At 42.4% G+C, this 25,664-nt stretch overlaps 4 protein-coding genes across 6 annotated transcripts; 1 reads left to right on the top strand and 3 right to left on the bottom strand.

Annotated features, from left to right (window-relative positions):
* The first annotated feature begins 1,287 nt into the window (after nucleotides 1–1,287).
* On the top strand, nucleotides 1,288–6,819 carry LOC135619087 (uncharacterized). The gene is made up of 5 exons (XM_065120712.1): nucleotides 1,288–1,637; nucleotides 5,036–5,297; nucleotides 5,419–5,618; nucleotides 5,724–5,911; nucleotides 6,289–6,819. The coding sequence occupies exons 1-5, from the start codon at nucleotides 1,546–1,548 to the stop codon at nucleotides 6,573–6,575; spliced, it is 1,029 nt and encodes a 342-aa protein (XP_064976784.1). The 5' UTR covers nucleotides 1,288–1,545; the 3' UTR covers nucleotides 6,576–6,819.
* Nucleotides 6,820–7,513: 694 nt separating this feature from the next.
* LOC135619088 (dehydration-responsive element-binding protein 1G-like) lies at nucleotides 7,514–8,481 on the bottom strand. Its single transcript, XM_065120713.1, has one exon. It carries the CDS (start codon nucleotides 8,410–8,412, stop codon nucleotides 7,771–7,773), a length of 642 nt encoding a protein of 213 aa, XP_064976785.1. The 5' UTR covers nucleotides 8,413–8,481; the 3' UTR covers nucleotides 7,514–7,770.
* Nucleotides 8,482–9,991: 1,510 nt separating this feature from the next.
* LOC135619086 (protein-ribulosamine 3-kinase, chloroplastic-like) lies at nucleotides 9,992–14,613 on the bottom strand. 3 transcript variants are annotated; one of them, XM_065120711.1, is made up of 9 exons: nucleotides 14,462–14,613; nucleotides 13,510–13,663; nucleotides 12,858–12,948; nucleotides 12,702–12,776; nucleotides 12,537–12,625; nucleotides 12,124–12,242; nucleotides 11,163–11,303; nucleotides 10,863–10,939; nucleotides 9,992–10,359 (listed from the first exon to the last, which is right to left on the bottom strand). In XM_065120711.1, the coding sequence occupies exons 1-9, from the start codon at nucleotides 14,571–14,573 to the stop codon at nucleotides 10,213–10,215; spliced, it is 1,005 nt and encodes a 334-aa protein (XP_064976783.1). In that variant the 5' UTR covers nucleotides 14,574–14,613; the 3' UTR covers nucleotides 9,992–10,212. The 3 variants fall into 3 exon arrangements, with proteins under 3 accessions (XP_064976783.1, XP_064976782.1, XP_064976781.1); XM_065120710.1 differs by lacking the exon at nucleotides 9,992–10,359 and adding an exon at nucleotides 10,380–10,702 and having other exon boundaries at nucleotides 12,858–12,945; XM_065120709.1 differs by lacking the exon at nucleotides 9,992–10,359 and adding an exon at nucleotides 10,383–10,702.
* A 7,654-nt stretch (nucleotides 14,614–22,267) lies between these two features.
* Nucleotides 22,268–24,192, bottom strand: LOC135618203 (protein DETOXIFICATION 49-like). The gene has a single exon (XM_065119065.1). It carries the CDS (start codon nucleotides 24,007–24,009, stop codon nucleotides 22,396–22,398), a length of 1,614 nt encoding a protein of 537 aa, XP_064975137.1. The 5' UTR covers nucleotides 24,010–24,192; the 3' UTR covers nucleotides 22,268–22,395.
* Between the last annotated feature and the right edge of the window lie 1,472 nt (nucleotides 24,193–25,664).

The following is a 25,664-nucleotide window of genomic DNA, read 5'->3' as shown; positions in this document are numbered from 1 at the left end:
ACTCCATCCAATATAATTTGAATTATTCGTTTGATTTAAAGAAATATTTTTTATATTATTTTATTTCAAGATGGATATTCATAGCACTCTAAAATAAAAGATTTCATCTTTCTCCTTCTTAAATATAAGTTTCATCACATATATGTTATGTCATTATGATAATAGTATTATTATTATTTTTATTTATCATATTTTTATCAGTTAAACTAGATGATATCTTTGTCGCTCATAATATTTTTTTTCAAAATTAAACACTATCAATCTCAAAATTTATGATTTTTATCAACAAATTACTCTAATTAAAACTTAAATTAAAAAATCCTTACAAAAAATATTAATATTTAAAATATAGTGATATGATTTGCAGCTTCAAATATCATTGCGCTAGTAATCAATTGAGAAAAAAAATAGCTACAATAATTTTTAACTCTATTCGACTTAATATGATGCATATTAATGGAAAATACTCACCTTTTGTTTGGCACTATTCCATAGCAATTACATCGATAAGATTGATAGGAAGCCTTAACATTGCTGAGCATTAAATTAAGATGTCTCAGACATGCATCGTAACTTTCACCTCACACTGTATCGATTCGCGTGAGCATGTATTTTGCATGTGACTCCATGTTTTTAAGTTGCCACGAAAACAAGTGATGACATGCCCAATTAATTTGATATAGATATACGAAAATGACTAAAAGAGAAAAAAAAAAATTGGCACCAATAGTGATGCTATATGGATCATGTCAACAGTCATATTAACCCCAAAAAATCCGAATCATTATTTATGCATCGACTATTATTTTCGAATATATATATATATATATATATATATATATATATATAATTGCACAACTTGTCCGGTTCAGACATGGAATCCGATTCTTATAGTGGGACCCAATAGGACAATCCTATGGCCCCGCGAGCCGGTCCCCGTGGTGTGGCTTCTGGGCATTATGACTATTTTGGACAGGCCCACTGCGCTTAGCCCCGGAGATCCGGGGTGGTTCACTTGGTAATTAATGCACAAATCCATGGGCCAATGCCCTTTAACGTCGCGTCGTCTTCAACATTTCTGTTGCCACCGGGCCCCAGTGGCTCCTCCATTAACTAAGCTGGTAGGGACGCGATGTTGGCAAGCAGGGTAGGGGACGTAGACGAAGACGGTACTCCCCACGCGTTCGCTCGTGGTTTTGCGCCGGATTATAATAATTCGGTACTAACAAAGTCGACCCACGAGCCTCTCCGCTACCACTTTGGCAATCACTAACGGAAAGGCCCACAACGGAATGCACACGTCACCCTCCTGAGTTCGCCGCAGCGTAGTGTGCGTCGACGGACGATAAAGAGTGATAAGAGGAGGTGGTGGGGAGGACAGCCATTCGAAGCCTCTTGGTTCCTCCTGAGTCTCTCCGCTTCCTCCTTCGAGCAGTTCTCCGGAGACAAGATCTTCGATGGGAGTTCTTTTTCGTCCGATCATGGTGTTCTTGCTCCTCGTGTAACGATCATTCAGTTGAATCGCGTGCCGGTTCGAGCTGGGAAATGGATCGCTGTTGGCTTCTGGTGATTGTTTCAATTGGATGGATCTTTGGAGCTATTGATGCCAGCGAGGGCGACGCTGATCCGCTTTACAGGTGGGTTTGTCTCCCTAATTGAAAATGGTTTGGTAGATGTTGTGTTTGTCCGCAGCATTGGTGAGGTTATTGTTTAATTTGGGCCGGTAATTGGGAAATTTGGAAAAATAAAAGGGTTTATATTTTTAGTTAAGAAAATTGACTATTAGCGCTTTCAGGTTTTAAAAGATTTTGAGCTTCGGATGTCTGTTAGTTGATCTTGGTGTCTGCTTATCTTTAGCTTGTCGGCCCGTAGAGCCTGTATCGTTGATAAGCAGTGTTGGTCAGAGACTCTCTAACAACCGTAATGAAGTTCTTGGTTGGATCTACTGGAAAGATGAACGTTCTACTCCAGAAACAAATTCAACCTTTAATTCCAAAGCATGTAGTGATCAGGGCTGTAAAAGGTTTTGCTATTCCTGCTCTAATGTTGGAAATATTAATGTTGTTTTTATAAGGATCATCTATCTCTTGGTGACCCTATTGGAGAAGTCTAAAAGAAAAAAATAGTAGTTTTTCCTAATTCCATTCAAGACTTGTTTTTTTTTCCCTGGAAGGTATAGGATAATTGGCTGAGCAACACTAATTAGTTCATTGGTAGCAGCGCAGGGTCGGAGATTGGCATTGTGTTGCCCTGAGTCACAAAAACTTGATGTCACTCGAGATATGGGTCCTGTTGGTTGGCTTCATGTTGATCTAAAATTTTAATAGAAGACTGCCATGACATTTCTATATGAAGGAAATGAACCTTTATCCCTGTACTGCACATCTGAGCAGGAAAAGAATATTATTCATACAGTTATTGTTATTTTTTGGGTGTACGCTTCTCTAGTGTGGGTCACCAAAACTGGCATGGGCAATCACTATGAATTTAGATCTTACTTACTAATTAGTCAACAAAAGAGATACATAAGAAATAAAAAGCTGCAAACTGCTTTATGCACGTGTAGCATATGACCACAGTTTTTGTATTAGCGTGGAAAGAAATTGCTGAATAAGCTATATGTTTCAATAATATCTTGCTTTGCTAAACATCTTTTCTTGTATTGTTAGTTTGAATTGATTGTATACTGCCTTATTTTAATATTAATTTTCTCTCTGAATGATGTCAAAGATAATTCCCTTCTACTGAAACAATTTAGACAGTGCTGCTACCTAATAGTTAACCATTAAGGTTTTATTCGGAGCTACTTTGTAGCCCAATATACTTTGGAACAAGGTTTGCCGTACCGATTGTACCGCCCGGTACGGGCGGTACGTACCGGTCCGACAGGCCAGCGATACGCGGACCGCTCCGTACCGTACCGACACTGCAGCAGTGTACAGTACACTGTAGCAGTGTACAGTAACACTGTAGCAGTGTACAGCTCGGTACACGTGAGTGTACCGAGCGATATACCGTACCGTACCGGTACCGAGTCCGGGTCGAAACGCCGGTACGGTACGGTACGGTGAACCTTGCCTTGGAAAGGATTGGATGCAATTTTCAGCTGATGATGCAGCCTAATCTCATTAGTATTGAATTTGACTAGCATTAATTCAACTGTGTCTAATTGAGTTTAGGTTGTGCAACTTGTCTCCTTTAGGCACTTATTGCAGAATATTATCATATTCTTTTGTTGCTTCTAAGAAAGCTAAAGAAAAATATATTTGAAGTACTTTTGAGTCAAAAGTGGTGCAACTAATAATTAACGATGGACATTATTTTTGGAGTTAGTCTAGAAGTTCCTTGGGTGAAAACACTTCTCGAGATGGTGGAAGCTGACTAAGAGTCCATGACCACATGATGAAAATGGTCATCAGGGAACCTTCAACAAGTTGGTAATGGCACAATTCACAATGAGGCTCAGGGTTGGGAAAGAGGGGAAGAAAGACAAGATCACATAAAATGATAGGTCAATCGTCATAAGCCCTTATTTACGGAAAGGAAGTAATGGGATTTTTTTGGACTTGACATTATTTAGCTGCGTAGTTATTAAACCTGATCTCTAATTAAACTTCAAAAGGTAAAAAGGATCAAACCATGGTTCAAAAACTTTTACAAGAAAAAGTCAATTAGCACCAAGCTTGTTCAATTTTCATTCATACCATTTGTTTTGAATTATATGATGCTACCATAATTTTTCTCCTCTGTGATCTGGGTGACCGAGGAAATACCCATTTTTCTTTCAAGGGTAGGGTTATGTATATTGGCCCTCTTCAAAGTCCATGTTGGCAGAGTATGATCCACTGGGTCCCCTTTTGTTTTCTCTTTTGAATTGTAGGCTTTTCCTGTTCATATCACTTGATACTAAGTTGATGAGATCTAACATTTTATGTGATGGTCTTGAGTAGAAAGTCTTTAATTATGATTTTGCTAGTGATTACTTTGATGATAAGGACAATGGCAATAATAACACTAATGATACAAATGATGAAAACAATTGCAGTAACAGAATATGAAAATTGTACTCAATGCTGTTGTTTTTGTCATAGAAGACAACAGTAAAGTCTTTGAGAAATGAATGCAATATTGATTTTTTAATTACTAATGAAACTAATTTGAGAAATAAATGCTGATAAAGGGGACTAACATAGTACCTAGGTAAAATGGGAAGAATGTTGGCAAATTGGGTGGAGCAGAGAGACTATAATGCACAGAGGAGAACAAATTCCCAACAAGTTTTATTTGTTAATTTTATTATATTAAACAAGAAAGTAGGATATGCCAACTCTGGAACCACTTTAGAAAATTGGTTGACAAATAATACTAACGATGTTGTAACCATGCCAAAAAATTGTGTTCTAATTCTGTGGAGAACCATGGATATCAGTTGTCGGGTGTTGGTGTATAAATCATCAAAAACACAATCCTTTGAAAGAGTCTTATGCGTCTTGTTTCTTGACATTAATCATCAGTTACTTGGTCACCAATAACGTGAATAGATCGTTCCTACAGAGATGCAATTTTAGTTATTGACATGAATACACCTTGTAGTTGCTAATGATACTTTTCGCTTAGGTTATTCTAGATGTAGACATGATGCCAGCAATAATGCCCCTCCCACATCCCCAGAAATCCAGGGTGTCAATGATGAACAACTGAAATCCACAGGAAGCTCCATTTTAGGTAACAAGGCATTCATTTGAAGCTGAGCCAAATGGGTTCAAAATTAACATATCTCCTGTTAAAATGGCCTACTATTGCCAATGGACGTTGACTGGCATAGTGTCTAATCTATTGAGTTTCTTCAAATCTTTGACCATTTTATGTTTTCACATGGTTGCATATATGAATGCTTAAAAATGTTGAAAGAGCTTGGACTTGATTCTTTGCCTTTTATGTTTTAGATGTAATCTTTTCTGATATCACTTTCTGATTAAACATATGAGAAAATAAGATTCTATTTTCTTGAATTTTTGACATTTCTTTATTTCAGAGAATGTATCGAACAATGTGAAAAGAAAGGATCTGTTGGAGCCAGCTCAATTCAGCACTGCCAGTTTCTGTCTGACGGTGTACTTGTTGACAGTCCGTGGTATATGCAAGAGCCACTATATGTTCAGTGGAAACAGTGGAATTGTAGGAGCGACTGTCAATACTTTTGTATGATGCAACAAGAAAAAGAAAGGGAGGCACTTGGTCTCAAACCTGTTAAGTATCATGGTAAATGGCCTTTTAAGCGATCTTCTGTGCTTCAGGTGAGCCGTTCGTTCAATGCTGAATTGAATTCCATCCATCAAAGTGCAACTGATGTTACAAATCTTTTTTTTGTCTTTTTCATGGCTTGTCTGTAACAAGTTGAATGCTGTTTCTTTTCAGGAGCCTGTTTCTGCTATCCTCTCTGCATTAACTCTTGTCGTCCAGTTTAATGGATGGTTGTCTTTTTTCCTTCTAGCATATTACAAGCTCCCCCTTAGGCCCCACAGTGGGAAGACATACTATGAGTTCACTTGCTTGTGGCATATATATGGGCTGTTATCCATGAATGCCTGGTTCTGGGGTGCCATATTTCATACTCGGTATGTGTATCATGTTTTCCCCCCATTGTCTTGATAAAAACAAAATAATAGGATCCCTGTATCATTGTTTTGTTGTTGACTGCTTTTGGTTGATCTTTTCTGCAGAGGTTTTGATTTGACAGAGAAGCTGGATTATTCATCATCCGTGGCTTTACTTGGGTTCTCCCTCATTCTGGCTGTACTGCGAACATTTAATGTGAAGAATGAGGCTTCAAGAGTAATGGTTGCTGCCCCCCTGTTGGCCTTTCTGACGACACATATCCTATATCTCAACTTCTATGAACTGGACTACGGTGAGTGCTCATCTGTTACTAGATACTCTTCTATAGTTGCAATAACAACAATAGTAGACGTATGGAGAAAATTCCTGTGAGATTCCTGCAGATGGTTTGCTACTTTTCCTTGTACATGTAGGCCTCCAGAACCTGTTTCTCTAATTATTTATAATTTTTGTGCTTTTTGAGATCGTCAAGTTCCTTGGTGCAATATGGCCAGTATCAAAGTGATTCCTAAGTGGTTCTTCAGAAATCTTCTGCCGCAAATTGGGATGCAAACTTTAGTTTTCCATGCAGAGACTTGATAACTTTGACTGCTAGATCTGATAGACAGCTTGTTCATCATAAATTTATTAGGTGGGAATAGCCTGAAACTGGCACTACCTGTTCTGCAGGTCTTAACGTGAAAGTTTGCATCACCATGGGCATTGCTCAGGTGCTCTTCTGGGCAGTCTGGGCCGGGATAACTCATCATCCATCGCGCTTCAAGATATGGGCGGTTGTCGTTGGTGGTGCCATGGCTATTCTTCTGGAGCTGTATGACTTTCCACCTTACAAGGGTTACGTCGATTCCCATGCACTGTGGCATGCCACCAACATCCCTCTTGCATATCTCTGGTGGAGCTTCGTCTACGAAGATGCCAAGTTCCGGACATCAACTATCACGAAGAAATCTAGGTAAGAGTTAGCAAAGAGCTTACGAAACCCATTGCCCTTTCTTGACCGATTGAGATGTAATTGTTCTTTTAATTGTCTTTTTCAATATCGTTTTGTTGATAGGTGAAGAATGTTCTATTTTTTTTCCCTTTGCTTTTCAGTTTTCATTCTTCCTTCGGGTTGATGTCCAAAAAATTCCTTTGAGAAACTCTTGTGGCATTGTACTGTACTTGGCCCTTATTGATGGCGACATATATTCTTTTGATGTCCATCATTTCTTGGTGGAATTTGTGACCCATTCCACGGCAAATCCCAGCGGCATTTCATTGATTATGCACAGAAGAAATCCAATTGCAGGCTTCCGAGTGGACCAAAGCTGCGATAGCGTTGATTTAATCCAACGCCTCCGCAAGCGAGGATGCACAAAAACAATAAAAGGGAGGAAGAGAGTTCTTTGTCACTTATTGTCCAGATTGGTTGTACGGGGGACATGATCTTTATTAATGGAATGACGTGGATCGCACCGCTAACCAAAACTGCCGACGACCGCAGTATCGGAGGCAGCCGTCTCGTCTGGACCGTTCCCACGAGCGGAGTTCAATGGATCAACGAACGCAATGGCGGCGCCTTTGGATGATGCTTCCCCCTCGTACCACAGCACAGCAGAACCTAATTAACATGACAGAGGACATGCCGACTTCTCACACGTGTCACAGAGCCGACATGGAGTCACCCTCTCTCTCCTCACAATCCATTCGTCCGACACTGTTGAGATAAAGTTCGGGAGCAGTTGATATATATGTACGCGAAGTGGAGTTCTGTTTAGTGCAGTATAATGCTGTGGATCCTGTTGATAGTGCATGGTGGGACCTCTGCTTTTCACCAATGAAGGGCTGCCACCTCACCTGCTTTTTTTCTTTTATTTTGTCTTGAACCTTATCTCAGTGTAGATGCGACATATAATAAGCCATATAAATGGTAATATTTCTCAGTAAATTAACCCTAAAAACAGCCCTAACAATGCATTGCTCGGTAAACAAAGACTATTTGAACTCTTCCCCTGCTTCCCTCCCCTCCTCCGCTATTTGAATGAGTTCCTCTTCAAACGGACCTCATCAGATTTATTACCCCTAATTTAGAGCAGAGGCGCTACAGTGGCCACCATTTCCGGCCACGAAGCAATCTTTTGTCTATAATGTACAGTATTTTCCCATCAGGTCTCAGACGGCATAGCTCCACAGGGGAACAATGCCGTAGCTGTCGTCCTCGTAGTCCATCGGAGGCGGCGGTGGATCGATCAACAAACCTTCTGCCATGTCCAGGTACCCCTGCATTCCGAAGTTGAGGCCGTCCTCCACGAAGAAGGCATCGTCGGCTGCCGCCCACGCCGTCGCCATCTGCTCCTGCATTTGCATGGGCGTCTCGGAAGACGGCCGTGGCAGGAAGGCCTCGGCGACGCGGGCCGCCGCCTTGCGGATGTCGGCGGGGCTGGATGACTCCGGCACGGGGAGCCGCCACGGGGAGTCGGCGAAGTTGAGGCAGGCGGAGCGGCCGCGCAGGGCCATGGCGGCCACGTCGTGCGCCCGGGCGGCCATCTCGGCGGTGTGGAAGGTGCCCAGCCAGATCCTGGACTTCTTGTTGGGCTCCCGCACCTCGCACACCCACTTGTCCCCGTTGCGCCGGCGTACCCCCTTGTACACCGGGTGCCGCGTCTCCCGGAACTTGGTGCGCCCCGCCCGCCTCTTGGGCGGCGCCGATGACACCGTCGCGTAGGATACCTCCTCGTCCGACGCCGCCGCCGCCGCCCCCGCCGACCTCCGGGCCAACGGCGAGTCCAACGAGTCGCTGCTGAAGCTATCCATTCCCACCTTCTTCTTCGTTTGCTGCCGCTGCTGTTGTGAGGAGTGTGTTTGACGGGTACGAGGGAGGGTTGAGCGAGCGGTATAAATTGGGGGCGGGAAAGACCGGGCGTCGCTGTCGTACGCGGCACACGGAGTGCCAGGTTGGGCGAGCAGGGGATCCAGCTTTGGAGTCTAGAGTGTGGGTTAGACTCGTTCTCCTTTCCTTTCCTCTGGCTGGCTTTGGAGTCTAGAGGTTGGGCCAAATCCGACCTCGTCGAGACTTGTCTTGATCATTAATGTCGATCACGTTCGGACTTGGACCTGCGGACTGGGACTCGCCTGCCGCCGTTTGGCTGCATCCGAAGTTCCTTCTTGTTCCCTAGCCTGACCTGACCTGCACACAGAGACCTGTCGACTGAAACAGGACTCCCCGTCACGGAACAGTACGGTGTTCACAGTGGACTGGAATCGGCTGCATAAAACAGGAACCCGGAAACCGGAAACCGGAAACCGGAAACCGCAGCCAGATTCAACCTTATCCAAACGAGAGGCGTCATCGTGCCATCTGGAGCTAGTACGCCATAAATATCTGTCACGTGCGGTTATCCACTCCTTCGTGGCGCCAATAGCTGGGGTCCCTCCGACTTTCGGTGAAACGCATAGGAAGCATGTGTTTTACGCTTACGTACGGCAGATTCTACGCCTCAGCCGCTAAGTTGAGCCAAACATCGGCAACAACGCTTCATTTTGCTCGAGCCAACGATCTATGTTCACGGAAGGCGGATTAATTATAGAATTTTTATAATTAAAAATTTTAATATTTTTTTATATTTAAAAAAATTATATTAATGTTATTATAGTTATAAAAGTGAAATATCTATATCAATTTATCTTGAGGTTATTGATTTTATCAATAAAATATAAAAAATATAAATATAATTTTAATATTTCAATTAGTGATGATGGATGGCATCAATAATAACGATGGATGATATCGTTGGGAGCCGTAAGTGATTATTATGAATAAGGAGATTGATAACGAGAGATGAGAGCAATTTTACATTTGTGTCGAAGGTTATCTCCCGTCATCATTTTCCTCGTCCACAATAATTATTTAAGATGACTTAATAATGTCATCATCGGTCACCATCAATATCATCTATCACTACTAATTGAAATATTAAAAATATATTTTTACTCTTTATTTTTATTATATTTTTATTGATAAAATATATAATATTAAGATAAATATATCTAAATATATATGATATTAAGATAAATAGATCTAAATATTTTACTTTCGTAACTATACTGATGTTAATATAATTTTTAAATATAAAAATAAAAACTAAAAATAACTTAATTAATCCTTGAGAGACACGATATAAAAAAAATTTATTATTGCCGTTTACTATTATAAATCATCAACTTCTAATTCCTTAATATTATCCATTCGTTAACCAAACTAAATCAAGATTATTGAAACACACACATACACAAAGATTATTGGACGCACGCATGCACCCAAACACACACACAAAAAGATTATTGAAGGCACGCACACACGCACACACACACACACAAAGATGACAGAAAGCCAGAAAACAAATTCCTGAGAAGCAATTATATTTGATAAGAAAAATATTAGCTTCACAATCTTTAGTGTTTGCACACCGAACAATTCCTTCGTGAACAACACAAGAATCCAAGCAGCGTGGTGGCCAAAGAATCTACACTTCAATTACAGCGGAATTTACAAGCAGCTATGGGTTTCTAATAGACTGAATTCCAAGCACAGGTTCCATGGTTCAGTGGGAGAATCTACACTTCGAGCATCCTCAAGTAGTCATCTATGATCGACATAGCTGATGAGCGGTACCCCGAACCAAATAGATTGTAGTGATTCAAGTAATGGTAGAGCATGTAGAGATCCCTCCTCTTCTCGAAGCCTGGCTGTTTCGGCATCACCTGAACGAGTTTGTTCAAAGCAGTCAAGAGAAATGCTACAACCGTACCCACTACAACTTCATGAAAAGAAAAAGGAAATGTGGCTCCTCCATTACCAAATCATGCAAAGTTCCATGCTCCTGCAATTAGTTAGTTCTTTTCATATTTCTGTTCTCTGCGATAGGTACTTAACTAGCAGTAATAGGAAGATACCATCTGTGGGCATCACCATGAGGTAACTCAACATTTCATGCATCTCTGACAAAAGACTACTGACATGCAGAAATGACCAACATAAATGGATGTTGCTTTTCAGACCACCTTTGTAACATCTAATATGGTAATTATTCGTCGATATCTGCAACTAAACAACCACCAAGGCACCGACACGTGATGAACTTATGCATAACTATCACCACGCATGCAAAATCACTGTATAAAAACTTCAGTAGATGTTTCAGTTTGCAGTGTTGAAAATTCTATTTATTCCTGTTTGATCTTTGTGGAGAGAGAGAGAATGGGACCTCAAAGTAGGACGAATAGAAGGCTCCTCCAAATCCTGCACACCATGACATTCCAAATTCTGCCTCAGTGTGACCATCTGCAATTAAATAGAACTTTATTTACTAGTTGTCCTTTATTTTACTTGGGTAATTATTCTTATGCTTGTACAATTTGCTTTGACTAAGATTTTTGGTATAAGCACTTTCTTGAAAAAGATAACACATACTTAAATATCTATCACATTGAGGCCCTACAAATTGAAACAAATAATAATAAGAAATTATGATAAACTATGATGTTTTATGAAACTTTGAACTCACAGTAACATGCTGGATCCAATATAACAGGATCCCCATTCTTGTCAGAGCTGATATTACCACTCCACAGGTCTCCATGGAGTAAGCATGGCTCAATGACAACTCCTTCAAAAAGTGGTTGCAGATTTTTCATCAATCTTTGACCTGTTAATTTGGAAAGACAAACAACATATTTAACACTTCTCCTAAGATCACCAATGAAAAAGGGTGAAAAAACAATTCAAAGACTACATTGCAAAGATTTTTCAAATTCAACTGGTGGGGCAAGTCTTCTGATCAAAGATCTCAAACTGATGGATGGACATTAGGAAGTTCTCTAATGATGGAATATTCGTAGATTTTTCACAGTGGGGCAAGGCTTCTGATCAAGACTACTGAAGACTGGAACTGAACTCGTAGATTTTTCAGTGGAGAACTTCCAACACAATATTCACTTAAATTTATAAATGCACTTGACATGATTAAGCAAATGACAGAAAATCACATGTAGTAAGTCAACGTGAATGCAAATGTCAACCTAGAAAATTATCCAATATGAGGTTTATATCATTATTCTTGTATCCCCTTTTACATCCTTGTTACCAAATCCTTGATACCTTAAATTGCATCAGGCAAAGTTCCTTTTTACCAATGGCAAGATTTGTCTAACCCTTAATTGCAGCCCACTCTAATGAAAGTCAAGAAACATAACAAGAACTTCTAACATGGATATACTTATCATCACCAGACTTAAGCAATTAAATTACTAAATGTGCATCCACATGAAACTTCAACCAAGTTATTCCATCCATTAGCTTCTAATGTTGATGTATCACCATTCAGTAAAACAAACATATATAAAATGCATGTCATGTAACAATACAGAATATTTTGTCTACTCTCTGATGCTGAATACTTAGTGGAGCGTATAATATCGCTAACACCAAGAATAATTGGCATAATGTGGTTTTTAACACCACGATACCTTTTTCGTATATTGCAGAGTCCCCATATTGGTCTAATGCTAACTTTAGTTGGTACCCCAATCTATGCTCGGAAAAAAAATCAATCCAATCTGAAGACCAACTGTTTATCTGGGGAGTACTGCAGCATGGCAATTAAAGATATCAGAACATTGTAATCAAGAATTTATCCGTACAACAAAGTAACGGAACAGCAGAAATATAACATGTAAACATGATGGGGAGACAGAAAAACAGTGAAGGAAGAGAAGCACAGCTGTTCCTGCCTTGAACACACATCATAGAAGATTAACCCAAGAGAACTTCACAGATTTCAAAGAAACAACTTTTTGTACATATGCAATTTCATTCACTCGGATAGCAAAAGTCACGAGGAAAGTTGATTTCAGACAAAGAACGTTCAAGGAAAATTCACCTGCCAATAGTGTTGTCAATATCAAAACCAAAACCCTTACTAGATTTTCCAGCTTGATGCATTTCTGCAAGCTTTCTTCCTAACACTGACTGAAGAAAGATATTTGGTTAAACAGCACTGAGAATAAAAACTATTTGGTAAAGTACTGTATAATATTAGTGTCACCTGACTTCCCCTGGAAGGCCCAAATTCAATAAATTCCATAATAATAAAAGAACCACCTGTTGGTAAAGGTCCAACCTACACATTAGAAGATATTGTTTCCATTCCCCACTAAAGGCACTTCAAAAATAAGAAGGGGTAAGGACACAGGCTTACTACCTTATATGGCATAGGAACACGAATTGATTGGGTGGCATACATTGCACTCAAACCAAGGGACTCTGCTTCAAACATTGATGGTCCGATTCTTCTGAGACGTAACAGAAATAAAAGGTTAGCTTAATTAAAGCATGCAAAGACAATATTCAAACTGAAAAGAAATCTTGTTTTGCCACAAAAGAGATCATAGAACATGTATGATAAGCTATGCATGTCAACCATAAAGACAATGCTCCATAAGCAGTAAAACTAATAAGTAGAAACACTAGAAAATTACCAACCAAAAAGACTTTAATTATATTCAGGAGGGTAGATCTTCAATGATTAACTGAATGGATATGGAGAAACTGTTGGTTGCACATACATTATATTCAAACTTGCACAATTATAATTTTAGTAGCCATTTATAAATAATGGAAATACTTTACAGACTAATAAGGATTGGCTGCATATCATCCAGTAAGATGGGCACACTGTAAGAAGCAAACAATCCAAGAGACTCATAATGTTTTCATACATTTTCACCAGTATTTCATTAATAAAACTATGTGCAACTTTGTTATATGGTACGACGAACATACTCACAATGAGATAGCAAAAGATATTAGAGTATGCAAATTGACCCTAGAACAATTTCAATGAAGTGGCATGCCTGTTTGTCTTCACAAAGAAGGAACCAGAATCAGTGTCATATCGGCTTGCATGATTAATGCAACCACCACCAATGGGACTGATTCTTGTAATCTGTGTAGCCTTTCCTTCTGTAAGAATCCATTCCCGAATTGGATCATCTCCCATGGATGCCACTGACAGTTGAGAACAGAGTGAAAAATTTTACAAAAACCTTCACAGGAAGAACATACATAAAGCGGACACATCAAGTAGAAAATATAAGCAAGGTGTGGGTTAAACTATAAATTTTATGTTGTCATACTACTGAAGAAAACTGCAGGCAAAAGTGTGATAACAATGTGATTTGTGATAATAATTTCTTAGCGTAGTTAATCACCAACTAATTTGGAGCTAATAACAAGCATGAAATTTGAGACCACAATTTGTTAGCATTAGATAACAGTGACAAGCAAAGGTATGTTGACACTAGATACCTGGCTCACAAGTTTTCGATTATTTTACCTTTTAGCATGACATATAATCATAATTCATAAGAAGATACATAAATTCATAGTTAACATCAAAAGCTATTGTGATATAGTGAGATTGCCAAGTGGTTCATAAGAGGTGTCATAAAGATGTGTGTTCCAAAGTTGTTTTCTTGTTGCCAAAAGTATCGACAAGGCAGCATTATCGTGTAGCAAAAATACTAACAAGTTGTCTCTACAATTGAGATAGTTGTGATATAGAACATTAGCGAATGTATTTATTGAAGCCAACAGGCATCGATAGCGATCGTTTTTATGAAATCGCGCAGTCGAAATTTGCCGAAGAAGATGGACGAGGACATCAACTACAAGTATCCGGAGGGAAAGAAAAGAATTTGCACGAGGTCACGTGGAAAGTACGAGCTAATCGACTAGGGCTTCGATCCATCAACGAAGCCAGCGATCGACAGCACAAACGAATTGGAGCAGAGGAAGAAGACTCACTGATTGAGCGCCGGCGAGTGAGTTTGGGGAGAAGAGAAGCGCGGCGACGAGCGCGAGGAGACGAGGCGCCGAGGGAGAAAGGGGCGGATAGGGGGGCGCCCACGTGCACCATCCCGCCGCCACCGCCACGAACTCTACTCACTCAAATGTGAGCTGCCAAATCCATCGCTTCCTTTTAGTAATAAATAAATAAATAAATATTTTCCTCAAAATAAAACAAAATAAAAATATTTATATATACAAATATTTCATTTAAATTGATGTGTGATAGGAGAAAATTTTACTCCAATCATAACTCGTCACATGATCGATCGATCAACATGAGGGGTGAGATCTGAATAAGGATAATGATGAACCCCAAAAGAAAATATTCTATTCATATCATAAAATATTTCTTTGGGCCAAACTTCCTATTGAGCTTATTACCAAAGTCAATTGTTGTTCACCGATAACTTCATTTTTCATTTTAGTTCTCGATATTGCTAATCCGTGGATTAGCAATACGATGGATTAGCAATAGTTATAATCATCGTAAATCTGAAATCGACACATAGTGTTTGATCGATTAAAGAATGTTGATGTGTCAACGAGGCATAAACATATTGTGTTAGCATGACACCGTTCGCACGAACTTAGTCTTATGTAATCGATGATGATTATAAAATAAAATATCAATAAAAAGGACTTTAAGAATCAGAGAGTCATTTGGCACGTCCCGTTTCCGACCAAATAAAACTCCTCGAGTGAACATCTTGTTGGGCTGATGGCCCATATTCAGCCCACAGCTCACACCCCCTCTTAACCTAATCCTAATTAAGATTAGGGGGGTGTGGTGGCTGCGTTTTAGATACAGATTAAAGCTATAAAAAGGCAGCAACGAGGCAGATCTTTGGGGTCACGGGATTCCAAAGAGAAGAAGGAGATCAAGGCAGAAAAGGAAGAGAAAGAAAGGGAAGAAGACAAGGACAACGCAGAGAGACTGTTCACAATCATCTAGCAGTGTTCTCATCTCAGGTTAGATCAAATCTACAGTAGACTCTTGCTGTGATTACTTGGGGAGGTTTTAGATATTGTGGGCAGTGACGTGATCCTTGTATCCCAGTTATTCTCTTGTGGTTGTTGCTAGGGTTTTGGGCAAGAGATTGAGATTTGTATATTCATTATTCTCATAGTGGATTATCTCTAGTTTGCCCCGTGGTTTTTACCCTTCACATTGAAGGGGTTTTCCACGTATATCTTGGTGTTCTGTTTGATTGTGTTTCCATTTTATTCCGCTGCGTATTTTGATCTTCTAGTATTTGTTCCTATACAAAGGTTATTCCTTTTTTTATCCCCATCAACTGGTATCAGAGCGGGGTTTTGGTGATTTAATTTTTGTATTTGAACATGGAGGCCAGTAATATTTCTCGCATGATTAGTTTGAATGAAAATAATTGGATGATATGGAAACCAAGAATGGAAGATCTCTTGTATTGCAAAGATTTGTATGGACCTTTGCAAGGGGATAGTGCAAAACCTACAACTATGATAGATGATGAGTGGAAGAGGTTAGATCGAAAAACAATTGGGTTTATTAGACAGTGGCTTGATGATAGTGTATTTCACTATGTTTCTACTGAAATTTCTGTATATTCTCTTTGGAAAAAATTGGAAAGTCTCTATGAAAGAAAAACAGCTGGCAACAAAGCTTTTTTGATCAGAAAACTTGTGAACCTAAAATATAGAGAGGGTGCTTCTATTGTTGAGCATTTGAATGAAATGCAGAGTATTACTAACCAGTTATCCTCTATGAAAATGTCTCTTGATGATGAGTTGCAGGCATTGTTACTTCTCAGTTCATTACCAGAAAGTTGGGAGACACTGGTGGTTTCCCTCAGTAATTCTGCGCCAGATGGTATTGTCACTATGAGTCAAGTAACAAGCAGTTTGTTGAATGAGGAGTTGAGAAGAAAGAGTTCAGCAACATCTCAGAATGATTCACAGTCACTTATCTCAGAGAACAGAGGAAGGTCAAAGTCCAGAAGCAGTTCACGTATGGGTAGGAGCAAGTCAAGATCAAGAAAAGATATTGTTTGCTATGACTGTGGTGAGAAAGGACATTACAAGAACCAATGTAAGCAACCTAAGAAGAACAAGAAAAAGGGAAAAGAAGTGGAGTCTACAGAATCAAAGGATAATACTACAACTATAGTGCAGGGTGGTGATTATTTGATTTTGTCTCCTTCTGATGATATTTTTTCTTGTGTGTGTCAGGATCTTGAGTGGGTGATTGACACAGGTGCTTCTTATCATGCTACACCTCGGAGGGAGTTTTTTGCTACATACAGGTCTGGAAACTTTGGTGTTGTCAAGATGGGCAACTATGGCACAGCAGACATCATTGGCATGGGTGATATCCATTTAAAGACCAACCTTGGCTGCAAGTTGGTACTTAAGGATGTGAGACATGTGGTTGACTTGAGGCTGAATTTAATTTCAGTTGGAAGACTAGATGATGAAGACTATGAAAGCAGATTTCACAGAGGGCAATGGAAACTCAGTAAGGGTTCTCTTGTTATAGCTAATGGAAAGAAATGTCATACTTTGTACAGGTTGCAGGCTAAAGCTTATGGTGAGCAGTTAAATGCTACAGAGAAAGACTTCAGTATGGAGTTGCGGAGGCGATTGGGACACATGAGCGAGAAGGGGCTGCAAACTCTTTCCAAGAGAGAGGTATTACCAGATCTCAGAGGTATACATCTGAACCCTTGTATTGATTGTTTAGCTGGTAAACAACATAGAGTTTCATTTGCTAGTGCTGCTTTGTCTAGAAAAATGCATGTCTTAGACCGTGTTTATACAGATGTATGTGGTCCTTTGAGGACAAAAACTCCTGGTGGATCTGTTGATGTTCTTGGTATAAGTGGTGCACTTTATTTTGTCACTTTTATAGATGATTTTTCTAGGAAAGTTTGGGTCTATGCTTTGAAGACCAAAGATCAGGTTATTAATGTCTTTAAAGAGTTTCATGCCAGGGTTGAAAGGGAGACAGAAAGGAAATTGAAATGCATAAGATCAGATAATGGTGGTGAGTATACAGGATTGTTTAATGACTATTGCAGGTCGCATGGGATCCAACATGAGATGACAGTTCCTGGTACACCTCAGCATAATGCAATTGCAGAGAGGATGAATTGCACCATCATGGAAAAGATCAGATGTATGCTTTCACAGGCCAAGCTACCCAAAAGGTTTTGGGATGAGGCTTTGAGGACTGCAGTTGATGTGATCAACTTATCACCATGTACAGCCCTAGATGGTGATGTTGCAGAGCATGTATGGTCAGGGAAAGATGTTTCCTACAAGCATTTGAAAGTGTTTGGTTGTCGTGCATTTGCACATGTTCCAGATAATGAGAGGTCCAAGCTGGATGGTAAGTCTAAAGAATGTATTTTTCTTGGTTACTCACATGATCAGTTTGGTTACAGGCTTTGGGATCCAGAAAAGCAGAAGGTGTTCAGGAGCAGAGATGTGATCTTCTTTGAGGATCAAACCTTTGAGGATTTGAAGAAGAAGGCACCAGCCAAGACTTCTGCAGAAGGATTAGCAGATTGTGACCCAGTTACTCCTCCAGTATATCAGGGTGATGGGGGAGATATGCAGGAAGATGGTGTAGAACCTGATATTGATCTACCTGTAGGACATGTTAAGCAAGAAGAAGTAGGAGAGCAAGTTCCCGCAGAACCTCAGTTGAGAAGATCTTCTAGACAACATCAACCTTCCAGAAGATACTCTACAGATGAGTATGTGATGCTTACTGATGCAGGTGAACCAGAGAGTTACCAGGAAGCAGTTGAGAGTGAGCAGAAAGAGAAGTGGTTAGCTGCTATGCAGGAAGAGATGGATGCTCTTCAGAAGAACCACACTTATGATTTGGTGCTGCTACCAAATGGAATGAAGGCATTGAAGAACAAGTGGGTTTTTAGGTTGAAGACTCAAGAATATTGTTCTCAACCAAAGTACAAAGCTAGATTGGTTGTGAAAGGCTTTGGTCAAAAGAAAGGTATTGACTTTGAAGAGATATTTTCTCCTGTTGTTAAAATGTCTTCTATTCGTGTTGCTCTTGGTATTGCTGCTAGCCAGGACTTGGAGGTTGAGCAGTTAGATGTGAAGACAGCTTTCCTTCATGGTGATTTGGAGGAGGAAATTTATATGGAGCAACCAGAAGGCTTCAAAGTCAAAGGTAAAGATAATTTTGTCTGCAAGTTGAAGAAGAGCTTGTATGGGCTAAAGCAAGCTCCAAGACAGTGGTACAGAAAGTTTGATTCATTTATGACAGAAAATGGATACAAAAGAACGGCTTCAGATCATTGTGTGTACATCAAATGGTTTGGTGAGGATTTTATTATTCTCTTACTTTATGTTGATGACATGCTTATTCTTGGGAAAGATATGTCTAAAATTGACAGGTTGAAGAAGGAAATGAGTGAGTCTTTTGCAATGAAGGACATGGGGCCAGCAAAGCAAATACTAGGCATGCAGATTTCTCGTGATAGGAAAAACAAGAAGATTTGGTTGTCACAGGAGAAATACATCGAGAAGGTATTGGAAAGATTCAGTATGAGCAATGCTAAGCCAGTTGGTTCTCCTCTTGCAGGTCACTTCAAGTTGTGCTCAGAACAGAGTCCGTCAAGTGATGAGGAGAAGGAGAAAATGCAAAAGGTTCCTTATGCTTCAGCAGTTGGAAGTTTAATGTATGCAATGGTATGTACAAGGCCGGACATCGCATATGCAGTGGGTGTTACTAGCAGATTTCTTGCAAATCCAGGCAAAGAGCACTGGGCAGCGGTGAAGTGGATTTTTAGATATCTCAGAGGGAGCTCTAAGGTTTGTTTAAGCTTTGGAGGTGGACCACCTGTGTTGACAGGTTACACAGATGCAGATATGGCCAGAGATATAGATACGAGGAAGTTTACTTCAGGTTATGTACTTACTTTTGCAGGGGGAGCTGTGTCATGGCAATCCAGGTTACAAAGGTGTATTGCTCTCTCCACCACAGAAGCAGAATATATTGCTGCTACAGAGGTATGCAAAGAAATGTTATGGATGAAAGAATTCTTACAAGAATTGGGGCTGAAACAAGAAAATTATGTGGTGCATTGTGACAGCCAGAGTGCAATCCATTTGTGTAAGAACCCAATGTTTCATTCCAAGTCAAAGCATATAGATGTCAGATACCACTGGATTCGAAATGTATTTGAAGAGAAGCAGTTGCAGCTTCAGAAAATTCATACAGATGACAACGGAGCAGACATGTTAACGAAGACCTTACCAAAAGAAAGACAGGAGATATGCCGACAGTTGGTCGGCATGGCTTCACATTGAGGAGTCATGGGACAGCCTCCCTTATGGGCTGAAGGGGGAGGTTGTTGGGCTGATGGCCCATATTCAGCCCATGTGGGCTTTATCAGCCCACATCTCACACCCCCTCTTAACCTAACCCTAATTAAGATTAGGGGGGTGTGGTGGCTGCGTTTTAGAGGCAGATTAAAGCTATAAAAAGGCAGCAACGAGGCAGATCTTTGGGGCCACGGGATTCCAAAGAGAAGAAGGAGATCAAGGCAGAAAAGGAAGAGAAAGAAAGGGAAGAAGACAAGGATAACGTAGAGAGACTGTTCACAATCATCTAGCAGTGTTCTCATCTCAGGTTAGATCAAATCTACAGTAGACTCTTGCTGTGATTACTTGGGGAGGTTTTAGATATTGTGGGCAGTGACGTGATCCTTGTATCCCAGTTATTCTCTTGTGGTTGTTGCTAGGGTTTTGGGCAAGAGATTGAGATTTGTATATTCATTATTCTCATAGTGGATTATCTCTAGTTTGCCCCGTGGTTTTTACCCTTCACATTGAAGGGGTTTTCCACGTATATCTTGGTGTTCTGTTTGATTGTGTTTCCATTTTATTCCGCTGCGTATTTTGATCTTCTAGTATTTGTTCCTATACAAAGGTTATTTTTTTTTATCCCCATCACATCTCGGTTGGATTTATAGGGAGTCTTTCACATCACATTTTGCGATTGCCCAGAAATCTTTCTCTCTTCAGCAGCCATGCAATATCTATGTCTCTCGGGGAAAAAGTCAAAGAACACGTAGAACAACATGCTTGTTGCGTTCGAAGCTATGAGTTATCCTCTTCTCTTTCATGTGCATATCGCCGTTGAGAATGCAAATGCTGGCGTAATAAAGAGACAAAAACAAAGCAATCCTTGGACATGTATTACCGAGAAAGCTTCAACGCAATCCAGAGAAGACGAGATCTTAATCGAATGGTGAAGTCAGCGATCCTCGATGTTCGATCGATAGGAAGCAGGCGGATTACTTTAAGCAGCTACCAGGCGTTAGTATATTCTGCGTGCTCGAATGGGAGCGGAGCAGCGAGCCGGGCGTCGTTGAGAGCCAGCTGTTGATGTCGAGCGGTCATCACCCGACCCCCCCTCCCCTCCTCGATCGTTCGGTACTGATGGCCTAAGGATAACGAGTTTGATAAGGCTTTCGGGTCGAGATCGTGCCGGACTTCGAGCGTTGACTGCTGCCAAAACGAGCGCCAAGTGGAGGATACGAAGGTAGATCCATGGCCGCATGCAGGCCGAGATCAGAACACGCCCCCGAATCGCCTCTTTTGTCTCCTGCTTCCCTTCTTCTCCAATCAAGAGGGCGACTTGGGATCAGAAGCGTCATATGCTTCCCTTGCACTCTGGGTTGTCAAAAGGACTGCAGTGAGTGACACGGAGAAGTAACCGTGCAGGTCCTTTGACCACGCTGTGCCGGCCTTGACATAGAACTTGTTCTTCGATCACCAACGTTACCTGTTTCGCCATGCGCCGACCGAGCTTAGTTTAGCGTTATAGTCTGCACTATGTAATATGATTACTTGTGGCTTCACATTCTCAAGTTTATCCATCCGATCTGAAGCATTATAACAATCGAAAGGTAGCCGCCACTGAATCTAAAATCAACGCAAGAACTAATGGATGATGATGCGTTCTGACCTCAGCACGGCTACTATTGGATGAGCTGCGCTAAAATAAATCTGTATCGCCATTAATCCACGTATTTGTTACGGATACGACGACGCCGCGAGTGGTATCAGTGATGGCCAGCTTTGAGCATTAAGAAATGGAATCGTTTCTTTATATTACTCTGAGATCACGTTCGAGATTCCGCATCATAGTCTCTTCCTGCGCCTGTCGATGGCCCTTGGAGGTCTGGAATACCTACCATCTCAGTGGCGGAGGGGGTTGGCATTATCCAGATATAATTTGCTGTGGTTGAAAGACTGGGCCAATCATATTCGTACGGTTTGCTTGAAAGCAAATCAACAGTGCCGCCTCGTAGACCTGCAAAGGCCACCTGGCTCTCTGCCATGGTTTTCTTCCTTGGCAATGACTAACGAGGAAGAAATGCAACGGATCCTCTCAGCGTGTGTTGCGTCATGCGAAGCTGAGGCCAGACTCGTACCCCCTCCCCTCCCCACCCCCAACACGATGCCAAATCAAACGCAAGAACGACGACTTCAACCTGGATCGAATGGGACAGAAGAAAGTTCCGGCGTTACGCGGGGCCTACCGGCCGAAGAAAATACCAGCATTGGTTGACCGGGTCTATGAGTCAAACCGTTGACATGAGACAAGCCAAATCAACCCAAATGGCGGTGTTGGAGGACCGGTTGGTACAACCAAGGCCGGTTGATCGAGTCTTCGACGCTGCCGGCTCTCCAGGGTTACATGTTGACGGCCAGAGATGGATGAAGAATTGCCGAATCTCATAAAAATAGTGTACAATCTCACATGCAACCTAAAAATACTGCGTGCTCTGTAGTTTTGTTTTTCGTTACATCAGGAAAAAGACGAAAATTGGAGAAAAGAGGAAAAAAAGGAACGATGCGGGGGGGGGGACTCATCGCTCAATCTTTACGATGACATCAGTGTCGTCTCCTCCTGTTGGATTATTAGTCTTTGGCAATGATTCTTTGTAATCCTCGTCGATGGCAGCGCCGATGAGCAGCTGCGCCCGCTCGGCCTGCGCATCCCAATCGGTGCTGTCGATGGTGACGAGCATTAACACGACGCAGGTGGCCTGCGCCGAGAGCAGCCCCAGCCAGAGGCCCCTGAAGTCGAGCGGCGTCCAGAACGCCAGCCCGACAGCTACCGGCATGCCGACGGCGTAGAATGAGCCCAAGTTTATGTCCGCGCCGAGCTTGGGTCGGGCGCTTCCTCTCAACACCCCGCACCCGGTGGTCTGCGGGCAGTTTCCGAGCTCGCACAGGCCAAGGATCGGTAGCACCGACGCGGTGAGATCGAGGATAGCTGGGTCGCCGGTGAACATCCTGGCCCACACGTGGCGCACCGAGAAAGCGAATCCCAACGCGAGGAGGCCGACAACGAAACTGCATGACAACCCGACGGTTGCGGCCCGCTGCGCTCTGTCGGGACGATTCGCGCCGAGCTCGTTGCCGACCCGTGTCGACACGCCAAAGCTTAGAGACGATGGGAAAATGTAGAGGAGTGAGGTGGTCTGGATCAGAATGCCCATGGAAGCAACAGTGACCTGTGGGTTTAAGAGAAGACCACACAAGATGATCATGATCTCGTACCACCACCATTCCAGGCACACCGAGATGCAGCTGGGGACGGCGAGGTTCAGAAGCGACCTCCATTCTTTAAGGCACTCGGAGCTGAAGCTGAGTCCACCGGTGCTACGGTGGATACCGGAGAAGTAGACGTAACCAATAAGAAACACTACCACGTTGAAGTTAAACAGAACAGAGGCCAAGGCGACGCCGCCGATGCCAAGGCGGAGAACTGAGACCAAGAGGTAGTTGATGGGTAGGTGGAGGACGACGGCGAGCCCCGCGCACACAGTCAACGGGAGCGTGATGGACTGGGTCCTGAGGTAAATGCGGAGAGGGTGGAGAAACGACTGTAGGAGAAGGTCAGGAAGGCAGGCGTGGAGGTAAGAGCTTGCGGCGGCGGCAAGAGCGGGTTCCTGGCCGACGAGGAGGAGCAGAGGACGGATGTAATACCATAGGAGGGCGATGGGGACGGAGGCAGAGAGGAGGAGGAGAACGGTCCGGTGGAGAGCGAGGCCAAGGAGTCGGTGGCGCTGCGCACCGAAAGCCTGACCGCAGATAGGCTCCATGCCCATCGCCAGACCAGAGAGGACGGAGTAACCGGTGATGTTGGCGAAACCGATGGCCAAGGAGCCACCGGCGAGGGCGAGATCACCGAGCCGGCCGAGGAAGAGCATGGAAACCATGGAACGGCAGTAGAGAAGCAGCCCAGTGAGGACCATGGGCAGCGCGATGCTTAAGACGGACGTAGCTTCCACAAGCGCCAGGGGCACCGAGCCGAGAGGCTTCGGCGTCAGGACCGGCGCCGGTGCCACCTCTGCTTGGGTCTTCGCCACCGGCTTCTCGACCACCACCAGGGGTGCGGTGAGTAGGCCATGCGGCTCATCGTGGTGGTCGCATTGGCATGGTGCAGCAGAACCGGGGATAGCCCCGTTACACATGGTGAGCTTCTTGTTGTAAAGAAGAAGACGAAGAAGAAGAAGAGCAAAGAAGAAAGGATTTTGGTATGGGTTTTAAGTTAAAAATAAGCGGGAGTAGGAAGGCTTTGTTAAGCTTTATGTTGGAAGGAGATGTTTGTCGCCACAGAAGAGGCCGTTCGGCCTGCAGGCAACGGCACCCACCGCTTCCTCGTTCCTCGGTGGGAATGGAGAGAGGAGGGCGAGGCATGGCACGTTTATATAAGCGGTGTCCATTGACTTCTTTTTTTCCTTCTTTTTAATTAATTGGAATATATTTCGACTCCATTAAATGACAAATATTACGATTCACATGTAGACTTGGACATGAAACCTAACCTTGTATTGCAACGATGCTTGAACAGCTGTTGATGCTTCGAATTTTCTAAGACCGTGAGCGGAAGTCCAACACCCTTTATTTACATGACCTATTTACATTACCTCTTCTCTGATGAGAACGCGTACCATTGATCTCTCTAGATTAGCGTTGGACTTTAGAGGCTCATCAGAATTGTCGTCGTCTGCTGTGATAGATCCCAGCACGCCACACTCACACCACCGGTGGAAGCAAGCCGAACGCCTTCCGACGGTCATGAGTAATGCCGCGCGGTAGATTTGCATGCCATCATAACTGTGATCTATTTGTGGCATCTCTTCGTGTAGATTTCTCTGCAGGCATATCCTGGCTGAAACATGCCGAAATGATGCGGTAACACGCGTGGAGCTAAAGAGAATGCATGACATGCGCCTTGCCGAGGTCGGAAGGAATCACTAAATAAATCTTCATCGTTTCCGGTAATTAACATGCCATGTAGGAGATTTGACTGTCGTCTTCTCGGCTCTTCCTGTAGCCGGAAGACGACATGGTAAGATGGCTCTGAGCAAATCCAAAAACCTGGGAGATGTTCAAGAACGGGCGGTTGGCCATAGTGGACCATCTCGTTTGGATCAAGTCGTCGAAACGACCATTTGTCTGTTCTCCATTTGATACTCGTGGGGTTTAGGGTGGGGATGATGGTAAGATGACTCCATCAATGAGATTGGCCTCCTCCTCCGGTGGCCACATTACTGTTCCTGTTGCTGGAGTTGGTTATGTGTAGACCGGCTTGTCTTTGAGACTGTACTTTCGCAAAGGTATGCCAAAGGCTCGAATGTACTTTGAACTCTAGTGGGATGAGGCTCATTTTTGGCCATCTTTATGTTGCTTTTCATGCAGCCTTTTGTTTCCCCAATATGCTTTTAGATGAGGACTTGCTTTGAGCTGGCCTTTAGATGAGTGCCGTCTTGGTATCAATTCATGAACAGTCATAGTCTCCCTTCTTTCATTGGCCTGGCTTTGGATCCTAAGGAAAGCGAGACCAAAGCAAAAACCTGGAAGATCCAACCTGCAAAAGAAGTAGTTACAGGACTCAAAAGAAGCTTGATCGTGTCATGCATCGAGAGAGAAAGGAACGATTGGAGCATTGCTTCAAAATGTCACATCTCTCTCTCTCTCTCTCTCTCTCTCTCTTCCTACTTAACGAGAGAAATTCCACACTGTAAAAAGGCTTCATGTATGTCCTGTACTCATAGACGCAATGCAGAGTAGCACACATTGGTAGATGACTATAGTGTCGGAGATCATTTTCCGTTTCATAGGA

Source organism: Musa acuminata, chromosome BXJ2-8 (assembly GCF_036884655.1).
Source record: "Musa acuminata AAA Group cultivar baxijiao chromosome BXJ2-8, Cavendish_Baxijiao_AAA, whole genome shotgun sequence".
In the NCBI taxonomy this organism is placed as follows: Eukaryota; Viridiplantae; Streptophyta; class Magnoliopsida; order Zingiberales; family Musaceae; genus Musa; species Musa acuminata.
Note: the sequence above shows the minus strand (reverse complement) of the source record. Positions and strands in the feature narration are given on the sequence as shown.